The following is a 20952-nucleotide window of genomic DNA, read 5'->3' as shown; positions in this document are numbered from 1 at the left end:
CTGTTTATTGAAATAGACATAACTTGGGAATAGAGTATGCAAATTACGTGATTTTTTTTTACAGTTAAAGGTCAATAACATGTACTGTATCCCTATTTTTTATGAAATGGAGCCTAAGCCAAATATTGTTAACAATATGTTTCAAATTCGATCACATTTCTTTTTGACTCACCCTGTAATAAGCCTAAACCACAGAAGTGAAATGCAATCGCCTCGAAACTGATTTTGAATTGTAAGATCACACCCTGATCTCAGTAGTTGAATGCTTGATACTGTGACGTGAAGTCAAATATGGTTGAAGTAGAATGGAGTTCGAGGCCTTAAACATGTTCAGCGTTAATTCCTTCATAATTCAAGTTTAGTGCGTCGATGTCGGGGGAAAATGTGTTCGCGTGTTGCGCATTGAAGGTGTTTCCCCTTGCATTGCGCTTTCGCTTTCGCATTACAAAGGTCAAATACCTTGCATTTTATGTTGATTAGAGCACGACACAACACCATCTGCCATTCGTAGCTGCACGTTACGACAGTGTAATGTATACTACAGTGCAAGACATGGAATAGATGCGGATACATATTGTGTGGGTAAGTTGACAGATTTTTGCTCATTACTTTCATCAGCATTATTTCTGATCATGGCTTTTAATACGGTTTCATTGCACGATTACGCCAAGCACTGTGAACATCTTTGGAGTGGAGTTGCAAGGCAAATGAATGACCAGATTTAACGAACATAATTAACGAGACCTCTTGTATTTGTCTTGTATGTGGAAATAAAGTGTGGGTTAAAATACATATGGTAGGCCTATATATTCGTCAGCGGATCTCTTATGTACTGATATTACAATCAATTTCGATGACTGCGCCTTGCCGAATTGGCTTGTGAATATAACAAGAAGTAATCGCTAGGTCCTTAAAGTGCATTTTAGTAGAACATTCAATGATGGGCATCGCCTGGATTTTTCCGGGAGGGGGGGGGGGGCAAAGCCAATTTTCCCCAAAAATTCCTTAACTTTTTCCTTGTATTCTCAATTTGTCATTTTTCCGAGCGTGAGCAGGGGAGCATTTGCATAGCTCCTCCCCCCCCCCTCCCCAAATGAGCAGCAATATGGCTTCGCACCTCTTTTTCCTTCCTATTTTTGTTTGCCCCTTTTTCCTTTTTTTTTTCGTTTTCCGGGGGAGGGGGGGGGGGCAAGTGCCCCCCTTTTTTGCCCCTTTTCCCTTTTTTCGTTTTCAAGGGGGGGGGGGGGGCAAGTTCCCCCTTGCCCCCCTCCCCCTCGCGACGCCAATGCATTCAATGTGTCTTTGCTACGACAGATTCAGGGTTATTCTTGCATGCGCGGCCATTCAAGGCCTGCTCTAATATGTTGAGCATTTCTGTAGATTCTGTTATCAACAATCATGCTACCTTGCCTATGGATTCCGTTCATGAGTACCCCCTTAATTAACGGTTACTAAGGGAGAGTCTTGGGAAAGCACTGAGCGGGATGTACAAACCTATTGCTGAAGACATGTAAATTAAGGCCACATGAAGACGCAGGGAGCCCGGCACTGGCAGGCTCGATCTGCTATTAAAACAATATATCAAAAGAGAGAGTATTTGAAATATCAAACTTTTCGAGAAAAAAATACCTTAAATACAATACTGAAAATAAACCCATTGGCAAAAGGAATTCCGTTCACGGCTTTTTGGATTGCACATTATCGGATTCAGACTTCGTTCGACTCTGAGTGATTTTAATGCGCCTGGATTGATTTTTTGTTTGTTTGTGTGTCTTTGCATTGCAGGCCAAGTCATCTGAATACATGGCCTACACGCAGAACTTCGGTCACTTTCTTCTACCACTGTCTATGAATCAAGGTCCCGTAGATGCTAAACTGGCAGAGCGGTTATTTGTCCTCCGATCCGAGTATCTCCGCTTGAAGAAGCGACCCGAGCGCCATGCCATCAGGAATCTCCTGGCTATGCTTGCGTTCCGTCTTGGCCAGTTCGACAGAGCTCTGGAGTACCTGGACAAGATACTGTCACCCGGGGAGGACCCGGACAACCTGAACGCTCTCGCAAACCGACGCTACATGTGCGAAGACTTGTTTAGAGTCCAAGAGGCCAGGGAGTGTGAGAAGAGAATAAAAAGGCTACTTGCAGAGGATGGGGGAGAAGGGATGGATATGAGATGCAAGAAGCTACGAGCACGCAGCCTAGGTGAACAGGCCTATGCGTACGCCTTTGAGCTCTTCGAGGAGTCCGTGTCTTTCGGGAGGTACCGTAAAGCCATCGAATTGTACCAGGAAGCAGTTGACTTAGCGGGTACTGCTATCGACAAGGACGAGATGGACGAGTGGATATTCACCATTGGGGTGGCATCTTTCATAATCTACAAGCGAATCAAGTACGGGACACCCGGTGAAGAAACCAAAACTCGGCTTCAGACAGCGGTCACAAGCTTCATCCGGACTGTACGGGACTGCCAAGACGAGAATCTGGTGAGTGACTCTTGGAGACATCTCGGGGTTCTCTTCAAGCAATCAGCCGAGCAAGAGCAGACTTCACTTCTACCTTCGCTCCCGGACGATTTCCACGAATACCTGCGCACACCGGGGATGTGCTTTGAAAAGGCATACAGCGTCTCTCCACATGACCCAAGGATTCTTGCTAGGTATGCAGAATACTGTAAAAACACTGGCGATATGGCCAAGGCATTAAAACTGGTCAACGAATCCATCCAATTAAACACGACCGTCCTAAACCATCACGCTTGCTGTGTCAGGGCATACATCTTAGTTGAGCAATACAAGGAACAACTGAACAGTTTCAAAGAGCCAAGTTTAACCTTACTGGAAGATGCTGAGAGAGATTTGTCGATTACCTTAAGATTCTTCGTAACACCTTGGCATCTTGCAGCTATGGCTGAAGTGTTTTATCTCAAAGCACTGGATCGCCAGGGCATGCTGAAAGAAGGGCGAGAAGGGATGGACAACCTGAGAGTGGCACTCACATATTGCTCCCAAGCTGCGGCGTGCCATGACGGTCAGAAACGGCCCGAGGTTCACAAGCAGCGCGGCGAATGTCTCTGCGCCATGGGGGAGCATCGCACCGCCCTGGTTTGCTTCAAAAGGGCAGTCGAATGTGAAATTGCAAATCAATTGTACAAGGGTAGCATCGATGCACTTGTGAAGGAGTATGCACACGTCTTAAGACACGGATCGTCTTCTTTTACCTGCAACCCACCTTTTCTTAAAGACATGGTCTACTGGTTACACAAGGCTTCTGGCACGTGTCTCTCAACAAATTCGACTCTCAAGCAGCTCACGCATCTACAACAGATTCCAGGTTTTTGGAAAACATTCACCAATTACTGTAGACAAAATGAGCTCAGAGACGATCTTGAATACATTGAGCTAGCAGCTAAATGTGGAAGGGGAAGCCAGTCGCGCGTATACCGGAAACATTCTCATCCTACACTTGAGGAAGCGTCTACGTCGGCTTTTTTCGTTAACAGACGAACCAAAAGTTTCAACGGTGTAGACTCTTTCAAGTCGGAAGTGTCATCGAAGATTGACATAAGCCAAACCGCTGACAACATACATCCAGAGTCGGCTGTTTCGTCGATGACGTTAGACGCTGGGAACAACATGCATATTGCTGACAAGTTATCTCGTGAAGACAAAGACGACACCCGGAAGCATGCACAGCCGGCGCCAACGAAAGCCTTCAACCAGCAACTACCCAACGATTTCTTCGTTATATACACCAGCAGCGCCTCGGATTGGGTACAGCACAGTCTATTGGAGGAACTGGAACGCAATCGCCTCAAGGGATGCACTCGCGATCGTGATTTTATTGGCAACATGCCTGTACTTAAGAACTTCTCGGACTGTATCGAAGGCAGTGCGTGCACTATCGTGATCCTCACCAGAGACATCGAGAAGGACCCAAGCTGCGAATGGGGTATGCACATGGCCATTATAGAAGGCAAAGTGGTAATTCCTGTTTTGCGAGACTGCATGCCAATTCCTAAACTGCTCCGTCCAGCGTACAGAAGTCGTGGGCTGGATGCTGTTGATGGCACTCTTGACTGGGGTAGACTTGAAAGGATCATTGAACAACAGATAAACCTTACTACATATATAACATAAATAGATATATAGGCCTAGTCAACCCTGAGCACTATTGTGCAAAGTGTAAGAAAAAAACCTCGGATATCCTTTACTAAAGTAAGAAAGTACTGCACATGCGCGTCGGAAACTGTAATCTAATTTAGCCCTTGAAGGGCCGAGCGGCGGAATCGCCCCCCCCCCCTCAATATTTTTCCGCGATACCCTTGCAAAACAATTTTTCCGACCCGAGCTTTTCTAACCTTTTAGCCTCAAGTCTTGTGCATCGTTTGATGCCAAAAACAAATAATTCTGACAATGGGTTGTTGCGCAGCGGACGACGTTTCGGCGCTATGCGCCACGAAAACTGAATGTCCCCATGTATGTAGTGCACACAAAGCAGAATTAACATTAATATGAATCATTAATTAGCCATAATTCCAAAACCCTTTAACCTACAGTCATGAAATTTCTTGGATATGTTCATAATAAGTTGTTCTATACAAGTACTGAGTTTCATAATTTTTCAACACTCGATGGCTGAGATCTGAGGGGGGTTGGAATCCCCCCCCCCCCGGCTTGAGCTGGTCAAAATGAACCCGGCCCTTTTAGAGTTAAAGCGCCGCTACCCCACCACAAAAAAAAGATAAACCAATACAACCCTTAAAACTAGTACCTTAACCTTATCTCGAATCAGCAGTAACAGTCTTTTCTAACGTCATAATATTCGCTGAAAAAAACAACTCGAGTTTGTGCAATATGGTTAAGATGTGGTCGTATTTTACGCTGTCCGAAATATATGTCACCGAGCGAACGAATCGGATAAAGGTTCCATAATGTCACTTCCTTTTGGGGGGACAAGGGTCCAACTTAACATTTTTATGGTTTCCTTTTACGACTGATTTAAATACAGGGTGGTCCGCCCCCCCCCCAAAAAAGAAAATGTGCAAGCAGACATCCTTTAATTTCTCAAAACTACTAAACATTAGTATTTCATCTTGATTTCGCATAGGCCTATTTAGTATACTCTTGTGTATATTCAGTTAAAATGCCATGGAATCCGTTCATGCCAACCAGAGATCTAAAAGATTATAAACGGCTATGCGTTTTTCATCCATTCCAATGGGATGGAATTTACACAGTTGCTTAGTTTACATCAGAGTGAAAAGGCCCATGACAATCTGATGCACTGATATCATTAACTGTGTTACTCCCATTGGAATGGGTGGAAAAACCCATATCCTTGTACAATCTGTTAGATCTCTGGTTTGCATGAACGGATTTCCATGGCATTTTCACTGATTATACACAAGAGTATAAATAGCATGCTCCATCAAGATGAATTACTCATGTAAAGTAGTTTTTGAGAAAAGGATATATCTGCTTGCACAACTTTGGGGGGGGGGGGAAACACCCTGTAATGAAGTTAGACACATTTTGGGCCATTGAGTTGTGTGAAAGCAGATGCCAATCTAATAACGTTGCTGGAATTGCTTTATAGGCCTCAGAGTTTAAAAATATTTTCCCCCCAAACAATATCTATTTTTAAAGATGACAAAAAAGTCACTTTTTATTAAATTAATCACTTTTATGAAAAGAGCGGTTTTGGACATTCTTTCGGGTTTGCGGCAATAAATAAATTAAGAAAAGTATATCGTGGTTTTTTTTTCTTCAGAAAAGTGTCATATTTGAATAATGTATTTATGGGCCACATAACTGCGGCTGAGCGATAGGCTAGGTTGTGAAATGCAGCACCCACCTCTAATGGTAGCTAGACAAAATAGAGGGCGCTGCTTATGTTGCAGAAAAACAATGTCGGAGCGTTCCATATATGCTAATTGAGCCCAGGACCCGGCGCAGTGCAAGTGTGGCGGATATTTCCTGTTACTGAATTGGCTAGCGCAGGCATTTGTACCACTCTGGTGACATACATCTACATGTGTACACATCTGCATTTAGTAGGCCTACACACACTGTACACGGTGAAAAGACTACTGAACAATGATAGGCCATGACCTCGGCCGTCGATCGTGATTTTCATTCATAAGATTTACCAGTTTAATGTACTCCATAGCGCGGCAGACAACACGGAACTAACACAGCAGATCACAAAGCACGGCTGCAATGGATCGTTCATACAACTGACAGTTGTGAGTATATTAATGATATTGAATTTGTTTAAAACATCAGCCGGGGGAAAATACATGGTAATATGAACAGTTGTTGGTTCTCGTGGTTTGTGAAGACGGTTTAAGACTTTCTGAAACGCTGATACGTTGTCAATTTCCTAATCTTAGCTATGTTTATTTAGCACCAGCTGATTTACCCGATCATAGATCGGGCAGGGCGTAGTGCTGGGGATGAAAATGTGGGGAGTTAAATGTAAATGGGGGATATAGTTGGGGAGACATGCAGTTATAGAAAAGCATTTTTTATAAACGCACCATGGACAAAAAATATTTTACCAAGGTCACCCCATACAACCGTTTGGTGAACACTTTTGCAGAACGGCCGAGTAGGACACGTAAACGGAACCCCTACGTTGAAGCCGCTGACCTCGCACAGTCTAGACATGCAGAAAAGCCAGCACAGGGGGCGGCCAGGCACGTTGCCGTACATACGCTGCAAAAACTGTAGGCCTACACACGCTGCAAAGACTGCCAAACAATGCATTTAATAGACCTAAAACCCTTTTATACATGGGAAACAATCCATGTGATGATTAATCAATATTCTCACGTCTATGCTTTGGGTTTACTTATGTTTGCAGGAGCAGGGCAAACTGTATCCACAGCCTGGATATTAATTCGTGAAAACAGCATGTTGGCCATTCTGTGTACAATACACGTCTCTCATACCACATTGAGGCTTACATGGCACACATAATTTATCATGATTAAAGTAACATCCTTAGATATACCTGATTTTTGACACAATAGACTTAGCACTTGGACATTGTACAGGACTGTATACAATTGGTAAATACTAACAAAAGTGGTATTATAATGTATAGTCCTTGAAAAATATTGTAAGTATTTCGAAGCCTCATAGTCTATTTACATCATCGTAATATCTTGAACAATATTTATACTCATTAGAGAAAAATCCTGCTGAATAGATGTTTGCTAAAATAATTACGGGACACAAAAATAGCAGGCCGAATCAGTAAAACTTTAAAGCATGTTATTATGCAGTTTGATTATCGCTGTGTAGGTAAGAAGCAGCCATTTTAGGAGAGCACTTAAAAACAAATATTGATTTAATAATACGCCTTGTGAGTAGTCATGCTTCGCTGAAACTGCTGTATTGTACTGGTTTTCATCAATCGACTTGACCTTTGGTTCTAGGCATGCGCAAACGTGCACATCGCACATAGATGTAATCCACGTATTGCTATAAACAGAAAACACATTAATTATTGTACATAGGAAACTCCGAGGCGTTGAGGACAACCTGAACATTAAAGCAATTGTAATCATCTTGTTTAACTTATTTATCGGATAATAAAATATCTTGATGGTGATATTTTACTCCAAAAATAAATCATAATTGTACAAAATAGCTGTTTCTTTTGTTCCAAAATGCCATAAGTATACAAGTTTATAGTCAGAACTGGAACTTTTTATTATCAAAATTCATATTGATGACACAAAGGGCATCCACCGTATACAAAAGTTAAGAATATTCTATAGATCTTTAAGAAAAGGACACAAGAAATCAGAAAACTTTATAAAAAAGGACCACGAAAAACAGTGATTGTCGAATTATTGGTGTATACACAGTAAGTGATAAAATTTCAAAAAAGAAACAACGATAAAACAGTCATCATATTTTTCCTTTGTTCTTTGTCCACTCCCTGTGCAGGCTGAACAAGACTTCAAAATGACTTCTACCGAGACGTTTGGTCTTTTCCTTTTACCTTTGACTACAAACAAAGGCCACATCAATGAGATATTGGCTAAGCGTGTAATGGCAATACGAACCCGCTACTTGGAGCTCAAGAAAGAACGACCGGAGCGACATGCCATCAGAAACCTCCTCGGGGTCCTCGCGTTTCGTCTCGGTCAGTTGGAAAAAGCTTTAGAGCACCTGAACAAAATTCTCTCAGACGGTGAGGACCCCAATAATCTGAATGCTTTAGCCAACAAGAAGTACGTGTGCGAGAAGTTGTTCATGTTTCCAGAGGCCCAGCAATGCGAGCAGAGGATTAGCGAGCTACTACAAGATGATGAGGGAGGTTCAAGCGGTCGATGCAGAAAGCTGAGGGCTCGTAGCTTGGCAGAGCAGGCCTTCGCATATTCCTTTGAACCGTTCGAAGAGTCGGTGACCTTCCAACGATACAGTAAATCAGTCGCTCTGTACCAGGAAGCAACCGAGCTTGCCGGAGACGTCATCAGTCAAGACGAGAAGGAGGACTGGCTGTTCGCCTCGGGGATGGCTTCGTACACGATATACACCAGAATTCGAAGAGGAGGATCGCGACAGGAGGACTCCAAAGCTCGCTTCCAACAAGCAGTCGACAAGTTTGTTCAGATAGTGCAGACAAGCGAAGACAATATTCTACTCAGTGACAGCTGGAGACATCTAGGAGAACTATTCGAGAAATATCGCGATCATGCCCATGCACACCTTCCTGTGGTTCCCGACAATTTTCAAATGTATGTTCGCTGTCCTAAAAAGTGTTTTCAAGAGGCTTTGGCCGCCTCGCCAGACAACCCCCGAATAATTGCCAGATATGCGGATTACTTACAAGGAAACTCGCCGTCCAAGGCATTGGACTTACTAAATCACTCGATCGAAAAGGACCCGACTGTGTTTAACATTCGAGCCTACTACATCAGAGCAAGAATTTGCATGGGTCAGTACAAGCAAAAAGGGGAAAGGTCGTTACTTGAGAAAGCAGAAAAGGATCTAGAAGTCACTTTTCAATATTCACACACACCGTGGCATCTTGAATTAATGGCCGAAGTGTTTTATTTGAAGGCCAAGGATCCACATTTTACCGAAAGTCCATTGGACGTACAGAACAACTTGCAAAAAGCACTTATTTTTTGCGCCAAAGCTGTTGCATGTCAGGATGGTCAGAACCGCCCGGACGTTCACAAACTCCGCGGAGAATGCCTCTGCGCCTTAGGTCAGCACAGGGTGGCACTAGGGTGCTTCAAGCGGGCCGTGGAGTGCGAATCGGCAGCCAGATTGTATCGTGGAAGCGCGGATAGTCTTGCTCTTGAATACGAACACATCCTACGATCCACCCCATCACCTATACCACCTGACTCGCCATTGCTTGCTGATATGGTCTACTGGCTCCACCAAGCTGCTCAGCTATGTCTGTCTAACCATAAGACACTCAAGTCTCTTTCGAAACTACAAGAGCTTCCTCGGCATTGGATACGTTTCGTCATGTACTGTCATGACAACAAGCACATCCAGAAATACGAATCGATAAAATTAGCAGCCTCGAATCAAGACAAGAGTAACAGACGACATCGCAGTTTACAAAGACAAATGTCATGCCTCGACCTCACTGAAGACTTGAACCTACAAGGATTGTCCATGAAAAACCGTCGTAAAAGCTTCCCCGGTACGGGGGATAGTCAAGCCCAATTAAGGTGCAACTCCAAAGCACCTGCTGAGGATAACCGTCAATTACGGGTTGCGTCAGCTCCCTCGTCTCAAGAGGAGTCATCGAGTGGCAGAGAAGCTACTGCAGCAGATCGCGACGGGACTACATCCATGTCTAATGATTCTGTACATGTCGACCTAACAGACATGTTGCCCTCATCAGTAGAGTCGGGTGATGATGCGAAAGAATCGGACACCTTTACACTAACATTCGCTAGGAATCGTAAAACTGGAAAAATAGAACGCATCATTACATCACCCTCTCCTCCGGACACGACAACCGACGACGTCTCAAGCAAACATGTCTCGCCACCACCCGAAAGACCGCTGAATCAGAAACTACCGTACGATTTCTTCGTGATATACGCTGACACCGCAGAGGAATGGGTTCTGCACCACTTGATCCAAGAATTAGAAGATAGTGGCCTAAAAGGATGTTTCAGGGACCGCGACTTTCCTCTCGGCAGGTACAAATTAGCCGTTTACCCGGAATTCATCCAAAGCAGTGTCTGTACCATCATAGTGATAACCGCAGACTTCGAGAAGTCCAAAGATCAATATAGTGCCATGGCGATGGCCTTAGAACTTGAAACACCGGTGATTCCGCTGTTAAGGGATAAAATGGACATGCCTATTGCTCTCAGAGGACGAACACATCTCAAAGCTTATGGTGCTGTGGACTGGGCCTGGTTACAGAGAGACATCGAACAAAAAGTTACAGAGGTGAATAGCGATGCCACTTGAAGTGAGTGATATTCACCAAAAATCCAGCACTAACAAAATCTTGAGACCAAACCTCATTTCTATGCTATACTCAGAAACGAACATCAGTGCATTAGAGGCCTTAAGGCGATACTAAAATGCTAAAATTTACAACAGTCAAATTATTCAAGTTTTTATAAGTACATGTATATGTTTGTTTACAGAGGAATAGCCAAAGGTGTCATGTGATTCAGCTCTATTAACGTTGCTATAAGCGTAATTAAACACTGTTTACAAAAATACCAAACTATAGCACATTTCACTCAAAACTGAGTATGGTACAAAGTCTATCAATTTGGGAAATCGATCCTGCATCCCGGATGATGAAGTGACCAAAGATCATTCAGCTGAACATGAATTTTTATTTGATGCACAAAAGCAATTTATTGTGCAAAGGACTGTAAAACATTACATTCCTTATATCCACAAACACCAAGTTAAGTGCACAACCATTCAAAACCTGGAAAAAATTAAAAGTTTCATGACCGAACTCGGTAGAATTATGAATTCAAGCACGGAACCGTGACACGCATGCCTTGAACATATCACAAGTTCTGAATCAGATATTCCTCGATTAAATATATCTTTATTAGGTTGTGATTTCGAGGGAACATTGAAGCAACTACGTGGCCTAAGGGTTAAGATCGGTCCTCCTGACTGTAGGAATTCCTTGGGTTAAAATGCAATCGACTTTATTTCACCCCCCCCCCCAAAAAAAATAAAAAAAATAAGAGGAATTGTTTTGTTTATCGTGTTAAATAGACTCCTTTACAATGAAATACATTTCACTTTTCTTCTCTCTGCTGGCGCGGATCCAAAGGGGGTTGTGAAGGGTCAACCCCCCCCCCCCCAGCTCTGAACCAATTTGTTTTGTCCATAGAATTGCCTAAACAAATAATGTGAACATCCCCCCCCCCCCCAGATCTGAAACCCCAACCAAATTATACTGTTAATAATGTCCACCTGTACACAATATTCAGGCTGAGCCAGCTGAGTCCTGGTATATATGTTCACTCTTCTGTAATGTGTTGCGGAAGGTTGGATTTGAACAGCGCCTCGTAGAAATGGTACGAGCCCCGCCCCACCCCCATTGATTTTACGTAACCCAAGTGTCCAAAGAAAACAACTTTCCACATTTCAGCATTTATTTGCTGATGAACCACCCCTGCAAAATTTCGTGGATCCGCCCCTGCTGTAATTTTGTTAATAATCATTCCTCTGACAACTGACACATGCGCACTATTGTCAAAAAATGAACTGCTGTGCCAAATAAATCTAGGGCATGCACAAAGTCGGAAGTTTGAAACGCCACCACTGAGCCTATGTGACGCATGCACCACTAGCATGCACTACCGCTCCTCTGTATGTAACAACTGTGAAGGTCAAGAGGGCGTGTTAAATAATACAACGCGTAGCCGGTCCTGGTATTAGTGTGACGTTCGTCTAAGCTATAGGCCCATCCCCCAAATGTCCACATATACTTCCTCAATGCTTTGACATACATGTGCAGTACGAGACCACCTCGTTCAGGACATTAACAGCCTACGTGACTCCAGCGATTCTGTATGCTCACCTGACTATCACTAAAGAAAACTGCAACATCGTAAGTATTATCTGGATGCTTTACGGTGGTTAATTTTTTTCCGAGTTTTGACAGCTCAGATTATACTAGTATCTTATCAGTGGCAATACACGATATCGCATGTATACGTGCATTATCCATAATGCACAATACAGGGTGAGTAAAAAAAAGTGACCTGGATTAACAATATTTTCCCCCTCAAAAATCAATCAAATTTGCAAAATTTCGTTCAAAAAGAAAAAATCGTTCAAAAAGAAAACAACTGAAATTGATCCATGTTATTGTCATGTTTTTTTGTTATAGCTGTTATTGGAATGCCATTGGAAACTATAGTATGAGCCGAGTGAGAATTACAGATTGCACACAGGCATTCACATACAAATGAGATCAAGTCAAGACTTAAACATTATAGTTTTACTGTCAGATTTTGTGTTTTGAATATGAGGAACTCACCTCTTTTGTTTTCTTATAACAAATATATATATATATTGATGGCGATTTGTGTCTGTTTTCCTTTGCAAGTTTTCGTCATTCATGGAGGAAGGAAACCTCCAAGTTCCATTGTTTTTAACGGGTATTCATCAGTTCGAAGAACTAAAATTACCAGTGGTGAACAGCTGAATGTTGTTGTCTTTCTATTAGACAAATAATTACGTGAACTTTTCACAGTTACTAGGGCCAACAAAAACGGTTCTGCTTCCGGTTTCCCCTACCTATCCTATTCCGACCCGAATTTTAGTAGTGAAAAATGGGAAGAAAAACACCCAAAATCATCAATTACTAGTATTTACCCTTGACTACACGCAGATGCCTCCAAATGATTGTGCACAAAAAAATTGCCCCCCCCCCCAAAAAAGAAAGAATTCCCTACCTACCTACCCTATTTTCAAATGCCATGTAATCGGAAGCAGACCTTTTTTTTAAACCTATGTTGTTTTCATGAGCGGGCCACATGGTATTTTTCAATGTTTTTTTCTTATTCTGTCACTTTTTTTTACTCACTATGTAGTCTCAATAGAGTCATAATACACGATCACTCTCCTTTTTTTTAATGTCTATGGATTTGATCGAATGACAAACTTACTCAAATATATTGTTCCTTTCACAGGGGTTTTTAAAAATCACAAAGGTGTTTGTTGCCTCAATAATACAAAAGTCAACAATTTTAGAATGAGTCACATGACAAACATTTACAGGCCCCTGGAATAAGGCAATATCATGCGTATATTATTTGTCTATTTGGGTCAACACTCAAATATGCGCCGGTATTTCTCATTCGGTTGACGGAAGGGAATTCCCATCGCGCACGCAATAATAAACTCGCCCCAAGTCCATGGCCGAACTCGACGCGGCGAACCGAATAAAGTGCGCCCTCTTATGCGGCACCGGAGTAGCGTGAATTTCGGTTTCTATGAAAATCGGACTCATTGGTAATACTGCGCATGCGTAAGTATGATAATTTGAAAAGTGACAGGTCACGTGAGAGGGATTAACCAATAAAAGGGAAAAGGGGTAAGATTTTCATAGGAGTCGGATTTTCATGTGACACCGGCAGTATTTCTCATTCGGTTGACAAAAGGGAATTTCCATCGCGCACGTAATCATAGAATCGCCCAAAGTCCATGACCAGGCACGACAAATAAACTGACGATTTACATATTTAATAAATGCCTCACTAACTATTCTTTGGGAAATTAACCGTTCGCGAAGTTTATTTGATACTTTGAATGTGTTAATGGTGTAACTCAGACTCGAATAATAGTAAGAAATTTTTAATTTACTTTTTACCAACAAAATCAGGGTAAATAAGAAAAGGTCGTTCAAAAATAATGGTTCGTTTGTTACAGTTATGTTTGACTGAACAACACTGATTGCAAAAAGGTTCGTCATGTAGGCAAATTTCTCATTATAATTAACACCTATGATAGTAGCTTATTGAACAAAAATAATTTTATTTTTAAAAATTCGAGTGCTATGAATGCAGGGCTGTTTAGGCTCTGACTGAAATATAAAAAAAAACTAATCGGACTGTGACGAAAGCTCTTACGAAAATAAATAAAATGGCTTTTCACATTATGGCACTTTAATTTCAATTTACAGAACACTGCAACCATGTCTTCTGCAGAGACATTCGGCCACTTCCTGTTGCCTATGACAATGAACAAGGGTCACATCGAAACCAAGCTCGCTGATTACGTGTTCAAAGTAAGAAGCCGTTACCTTGAGTTGAAAGAGAACCGACCAGAGAGACATGCCCTTAGGAATCTACTGGGAATGCTGGCTTTTCGAATCGGCCAATTTGAAGAAGCTCTTGGATACTTGGACAAAATCCTTTCCGCCGGAGAAGATCCGGAGAACTTGAACGCTCTGGCAAACCGTAAGTACATGTGCGAGAAACTATTTAGGCTCCCAGAGGCCAGGGAGAGCGAGCGGAAAATTCTCGAGCTGACAACTGAAGATGGAACAGAAGAATCTAAGAACAGGTGTAGACGGCTACGTGCTCGTAGTCTGGCTGAGCAGGCGTTTGCCTACTCGTTCGAGCTTTTTGGCGAATCGGTGACTGTTGAACGGTATTGTAAATCGGTAGAATTGTACGACCAGGCCACTCAACTGGCTGGAAATTCAATCTGTCAGGAGGATAGGGAAGATTGGGCAATAGTGTATGGAATGGATTGCCACAAGATTTACACAAAATGTAAACGGGACTCGTCTTTGAGAGACCAAAGCACGACGTGGTGTGAAAAAGCTGTCAATAACTTCTTGCTTATCATACAAGAAAGTCAGGACATTAGGTTGCTGAGTGAGAGTTGGCGTCATCTTGGAGAGCTCTTTAAGAATCCTAGACATTTACCCTCTATCCCTAAAAACATGCTAAGATACGTGGAAAGACCTGAAGATTGTTTTGAAGAAGCTTTGGAAATCTCAAAGGGTGATTCAAGAATTCTTGCTAGATATGCTGCACACTTCAAACATAAGGGCAACTATTCCATGGCGATGTTGAAGGTTAATGAATCTATTATGAAGGACAGAAGCGACTTTAACAACCACGCCTACTTTGTGAGAGCAAGTATCTGGCTCGAAACTTATAAGAATCAATTAAAAAACATGAAGAGGCGTCCTTTAGAACTTCCCAACCCAAACCTTCTCGAAAATGCCGAAAGTGATTTGAAGATAGCTCACCAGCAATCCGACACACCCTGGCATTTGCACTGCATGGCGGAGGTACTGTACCACAAAGCGAAGGATCCAAACGAGCAGGCGAAACAGGGAGCGAAACGGAAGGCAAATCTGCAGCTAGCTCTGACATACTGCGCCAAAGCTGTGACATGTCAAGATGGCCAGAAGCAAGCACAGTATCACAGGCTGCGAGGTGACTGTCTTTGTGCCATGGGTGAACATCAGGCGGCTTTAGGGTGCTACAAGAGGGCTCTAGAATGCGAGATAAGTGTTCATTACTTCCTTGGTAGTGGCAATTCCCTGGTGATTGAGTTCGAACATATCCTTAAAGAAAACACATCTTTGATTGAGGATTCGCACTTTCTAGATGACATGGTCTATTGGCTTCACAAGGTAGCAAATATTTGCCTCTCCATCCGATGGACCCTTTGGAATCTCCAAAACTTGAAGCAGCTTCCTGTCCAATGGAAGACATTTGTCAAGTACTGTGAGGACAACGGATACGAGTCAAAAATTCAAACCATCGAGCTTGCAGCTGTTGACGTGACGAAGCGACAAAGACAATCTGGAACTCAGCGGCTGTACTCATTTCCTTTGACGGAAGACAGAGCTTCACCCGAGAGATCAATCCGTAGACATCAAAGCTATCCTGGGACCCACAGCTTTGACATTGAAGCGTCCGTGTTTGCACCTGATGAAACTGCCGGAGTTCAGACTGAAATTGACCAAGAAAAGGTCGTTGAAACCTTGCCTGGAGGGAAAGTAGCTGAAGGTGCAGTTGTTTCTCCAGGAGCATCTGCGGCATCCGAAGTTCCCATCACTGATAAAATCGGCAAAGATGTCCTGACTGTGCCTCAACACCTGTCTCAAGTAGACCTTGATGGGAATGAGGAGCATCCTATTGCTCCCGACACGATCCACGTCACTTACTCGGTGAACCTCAAGACTGGCAAAACGCATCACGTAGCCACGAGGCCGTCTCCTGAGGAACCACCAACTGAAGTTGTCTCCAAGAAGCACGTCCGCGTGGCGCCTGAAAGACCGCTGAACCATCTGGAACGGAAGTATGACTTCTTTGTCATCTACAGCAGCAGTGCCTCGGAATGGGTGCAACACCACATGCTAGAAGAACTGGAAGGAACCGGTTTTAAAGGCTGCATCAAAGATCGCGACTTCGAACTTGGCAAACCCAGGCTCGATAACTACTCAAACAGCATAGAGGATAGTGTCTGTATCATCATTGTACTGACAAGGGACTTCGAAACCAACAAAAATGACGTCAGGGGTATGCATATGGCATTGGACAGTGATCGGCTGGTTATCCCTGTTCTTCGTGAAGACAGGGTCATGCCACCGGTGCTCAAATCAATCGAGCACCTCGATGCAACAGGTGCTGTTGACTGGCCTAGATTGGAAAGATGTATTGAGCAACAGGTTAAACTTGAGGTTCTTTGGGACGCTTAATAATCAATCCATCGACGTTGTAGCTGTTATGAAAGCACAGAGCTCAGTACATAATTTCCTGTAGGTTGGGCTTAAAATGTGGGAGGGGAAGTTTTTTTTTTTACATCGGGGGAGACGCAAATATACGTTTATGTAAATGGCCTGGGTTTTTTTTAGCTTTCTCTAACGCTTATCATGTTCACACGTTTATCAGTATAATGTGATACCAAAGAGTAAATGCAAACGCCAGTAATGAGGTAGAGGACCCGAAAACTGAAGCAACCGTCGAAAGCAAATGCTTCGAGTTTTTAAACTGTAAATATCATATATAAGCTGTAGTAAGTCTATAATTATGGTTCTCCTATCCTTCACTCATCAGTCGTTCGTCATGTACAAAGCTAGATGTTCTGATGTTAAAGAAACACCATAATTGTGCCTATTACGTGACTCACCCGTGGCTCACAATGAACTTAACATGAACTTACAGACGTTTGATAAACTGTTTATCGGAGATAATTCCGACCCGTTTGAGCTGTTACACATGATGAGGTACTTCGACAATTTCTAGGGTTGCATCGGTCTAAGTTTCCTGGTCCAGACAAATTGTTGTCCTCACAAAACTGTATACAACAGCTCACTGTGCTCGTAAGTTCAAGTGTATCCTGCACGGATTCAATGCGTTCTAAATTACCATAAATATAACATCATGTAATTTCCAGTTTTAGTAAAGTTTTATCTCCATCTTAATCTCTCAACGACACCATCGTGTGCCGCTCTTTATTTCGCCAACTGATTATTGTAGCTCTAAAGGTCAAGATGAACACCAATAACCGCCGCGCAGCGCTGCAGCCTAAGTTTGATGATCGTCTGGGCAAGTCCCCAATATAATCGAGACTATAATATAGTACGAGACAAACTAAGACACTCGGGACTCGTTCTGTTATTCTGTGCTCATCTGGAGATCATCGAGAATACTGCAATATCGTAAGTACCCATAGGCTTATTCGAATACTTTAGGCCTAGTGATTTTTGACGGAGTTTACTTTTATATTTTGTTGAGATTTTGAAAGCTTGGGTAGCCTAGTAGTTTTATCAGAGGCAGTTTTATACATGGATGTTATCGTATCGAATTGCAAATATTATCCATCATCACAACAGTCTCAATGGTGAATGATCATTCAGCATATATTTAAATATAGACTTGTTTGGTAGTAATTTAAAATCGATTGCCACATTTTCTCAAACATATACAGAACATATACCGTTTGCATTGCATTTACTTGTGAAAGTTCTTCGTACAAGTCACATTCAGGGGGATTTTCAACAATCACAGAGGTGATAAGTGCCTCAAGACAGAAAAATAAAGTATAAAATTAGTCAGAATACAAGCATAACCAAAACCTCTAAAATTAGCCAATATCAGGAGCATATTATTTTCATTGGCTTGCCTATTAAATTTTATGCGTGAACAACATGTACATGTATATGCGACAGTATTTCTCATTCATTTGTCAGAAGGTAATTCCCATCGCAAACGCAATAATACTCTTGCGTCAGTGCAGAGCCAAATAAAGTGCGCCCTCAAGATAATCGACAATACATACTCGGGGAAATGCCGCACAGCCTATTCTTGTGCAAAGTTTGTATGATTTTTTTTTTCAGATTGAGTAATGAGACTGATATTTAACCTAAAGTTAATCAGAAATCATTCAAGAGGGATAAACATGTTGGTCATATCTTACTGCAATTAACAGATTGGAAAGTATATTTATCAAATTTAAAAATAATAATTTCGCATTTAAATACTTGAGTATTATGAATGGTGGGCTATGAAGCCTTGACTGACTTGAAAAATCGGAAGATGACAGACCATTTTTAGTGGTTCTTTAAAAAGCACCATTTGGCCCATTAACTTGAATTTTATTATGCCATTTTTCAGAGTGTTTTGTACCTTTGAGTTTTTAAGTTGATGCAAATTTCCATAGTCGTTAACATAGTCATTTGAAGGAGAAACATCTACGTTACAGCTATTTCAGCAACAAATTTTGCCAGACCTATCAAATTTTCTTTTCCCTTATAACTCATTGCTGTTTCAGTGCATGACAGTAACCCGATAAACAAACATTGTCATTCATTCTTTCGATGAGCGATATTTTGATTCAGTTTGGACAGAAAACCCTCACCAGAACAGTGTCTTCCTGAAATGACGTCACAGCAACAACGCCCTCCGCTGTCAGAAAAACATGGAGAATTTTTAAATGCTTTAAAAAGTGCACTTTTCATTAAAATTAACCAATATGGGATGTCATATAGTTTTCATACATTTAAAAAAAGGAGTAAATTTTATGTCATTGTCCCTTTAAGTAATTAAGATGACTTTTCGCAGTCTGACATTTTAATTGTTCAACAGCTGTTACAGGACACTGCAACCACGATGTCTTCTGCAGAGACATTCGGTCACTTCCTGTTGCCTTTGGCAATGAACAAAGGTCACATCGAAACCAAAGTCGCCGAGCAGGTGTTCGAAGTTAACAACCACTACCTTGAGGTGATAGCGAATCGACCAGAGAGACATGCCGTCAGAAATCTCTATGGGATGCTGGCTTTTCGAATCGGCCAATTTGAAGAAGCTCTCGGATACTTGGACAAAATCCTCTCCGTCAGAGAAGACCCGGAGAACTTGAACGCTCTGGCAAACCGTAAGTACATGTGCAAGAATCTATATTCAGGTTCCAGGAGGCCATGGAGTGTCAGCGGAAGGTCTTGAGCTGACAACTGAAAATGGAACAGAAGAATCTCAGAACAGATGCAGAAGGCTACGTGCTCGTAGTCTGGCTGAGCAGGCTTTTGCCTACTCGTTGGACTATTTTGGAGAAACCGTGGGTGTTGAACGGCATCGTAAATCGGTAGAATTGTACGACGAAGCCACAGAGCTGGCGGGAAATTTAATCTGTCAGGAGGAGAAGGAAGATTGGGCGAAGGTGTATGGAATTGCCTGCCACAAGTTATACACAAAGTTCGAACAGGACTGGTCTTTGCGAGACCAGAGCAAGATATGGTATGAAAAGACTGTCATCAATTTCCTGCTTATCATACAAGAAAGTCGGGTAGGTGAAACAGGGAGACGAAGGTCAGGCAAACCTGCAGCTAGCTCTTACATACTGCGCCAAAGCTGTGACATGTCAAGATGGTCAGAAGGTAGCAGAGAATCACAGACTGCGACGTGATTGTCTCGGTCTTTGCGAGACCAGAGCAAGATATGGTATGAAAAGGCTGTCATCAATTTCCTGCTTATCATACAAGAAAGTCGGGCAGGAGAAACAGGGATACGAAAGTCAGGCAAACCTGCAGGTAGCTCTTACATACTGCGCCAAAGCTGTGACATGTCAAGATGGTCAGAAGGTAGCAGAGAATCACAGACTGTAACCGAACTCCTTACTCAAGTAGACCTTGATGGGGATGAGGAGCATCCTATTTCTCCCGGTACGTTCCACGCTATTTACTCGGTGAGTCTCAAAACTGGCAGTATGCAGCTCGTAGGCACGAGGCCGCCTTTTAAGGAATCACCAACTGAAGTCGGCTCCAAGAGGCACGTCCGCGTGGCGCCTGAAAAACCGTCATATCAACTCGAACGGAAGTATGACTTCTTTGTCATCTACAGCAGCAGTGCCACGGAATGGGTGCAACACCGCATGCTGGAAGAACTGGAAGGAATCGGTTTCAAAGGCTGCATCAAAGATCGCGACTTCATCCTTGGCAAAACTACGTTCGATAACTACTTAGAAAGCATTAAGAGCAGTGTCTGTTTCATCGTTGTTGTCACCAGGAACTTCGAAACCAACACTATTAGCTTCAGAGGTGTGCATCACGCACTGGCAAGTGGTCGGTTAGTGATTCCACTTCTGCTCGAGAAGAGGGACATGCCACCGTTACTCAACACAATCGAGTATCTTGATGCAACAGGTGTTGTTGACTGGCCTAGATTGGAAAGATCTATTGAGCAGCAGGTTAAACTTGAGGCTGTTCGGGACGCTTGGTAATCAGTTCATCGGCGTTGGGTTGTTCTGAAAGTACACTCTCAGAAAAAAAATTACACAGGTTGTGTAAAAAAAAATATACCAAGTATTCTGTATTATACGAATTCACTTGCAATTATGCAATAACGCGTGTTTGGTAAAAGTTTACTTGACAGTTGTGTAAAAGTTTACTTGATGTTTGTGTTATTATAGGTAACAGACGATTAAGTAAACTTTACACAACTTTCAGGTGAA

The 20952-nt window shown here is 42.5% G+C and overlaps 3 protein-coding genes and 1 pseudogene across 3 annotated transcripts; all 4 read left to right on the top strand.

The window, feature by feature from the left end:
- Window positions 1–1791: 1791 nt before the first annotated feature.
- Window positions 1792–4643, top strand: LOC119719894 (tetratricopeptide repeat protein 22-like). The gene has a single exon (XM_038189360.1). It carries the CDS (start codon window positions 1804–1806, stop codon window positions 4132–4134), a length of 2331 nt encoding a protein of 776 aa, XP_038045288.1. The 5' UTR covers window positions 1792–1803; the 3' UTR covers window positions 4135–4643.
- A 1451-nt stretch (window positions 4644–6094) lies between these two features.
- On the top strand, window positions 6095–10969 carry LOC119719986 (tetratricopeptide repeat protein 22-like). Its single transcript, XM_038189477.1, has 2 exons — window positions 6095–6242; window positions 7957–10969. Exon 2 carries the CDS (start codon window positions 7975–7977, stop codon window positions 10459–10461), a length of 2487 nt encoding a protein of 828 aa, XP_038045405.1. The 5' UTR covers window positions 6095–6242; window positions 7957–7974; the 3' UTR covers window positions 10462–10969.
- An 854-nt stretch (window positions 10970–11823) lies between these two features.
- Window positions 11824–17041, top strand: LOC119720302. The gene is made up of 3 exons (XM_038189943.1): window positions 11824–11841; window positions 11990–12082; window positions 14162–17041. Exons 1-3 carry the CDS (start codon window positions 11824–11826, stop codon window positions 16700–16702), a joined length of 2652 nt encoding a protein of 883 aa, XP_038045871.1. The 3' UTR covers window positions 16703–17041.
- Window positions 17042–19115: 2074 nt separating this feature from the next.
- On the top strand, window positions 19116–20721 carry LOC119720301 (annotated as a pseudogene).
- Window positions 20722–20952: the final 231 nt, after the last annotated feature.

This window comes from Patiria miniata, unplaced genomic scaffold (assembly GCF_015706575.1).
Source record: "Patiria miniata isolate m_02_andy unplaced genomic scaffold, ASM1570657v1 HiC_scaffold_9, whole genome shotgun sequence".
NCBI classification, from domain to species: domain Eukaryota; kingdom Metazoa; phylum Echinodermata; class Asteroidea; order Valvatida; family Asterinidae; genus Patiria; species Patiria miniata.
Note: the sequence above shows the minus strand (reverse complement) of the source record. Positions and strands in the feature narration are given on the sequence as shown.

Excerpts from the sequence above, each read along its gene's own strand:
- LOC119719894 (XM_038189360.1), top strand. The coding sequence starts at position 1,804 with ATGGCCTACACGCAGAACTTCGGTCACTTTCTTCTACCACTGTCTATG.
- LOC119720302 (XM_038189943.1), top strand. Across the intron at positions 12,083-14,161 it reads CTAAAGAAAACTGCAACATC|AACACTGCAACCATGTCTTC; the intron begins GTAAGTATTATC and ends TTCAATTTACAG.
- LOC119719986 (XM_038189477.1), top strand. The coding sequence starts at position 7,975 with ATGACTTCTACCGAGACGTTTGGTCTTTTCCTTTTACCTTTGACTACA.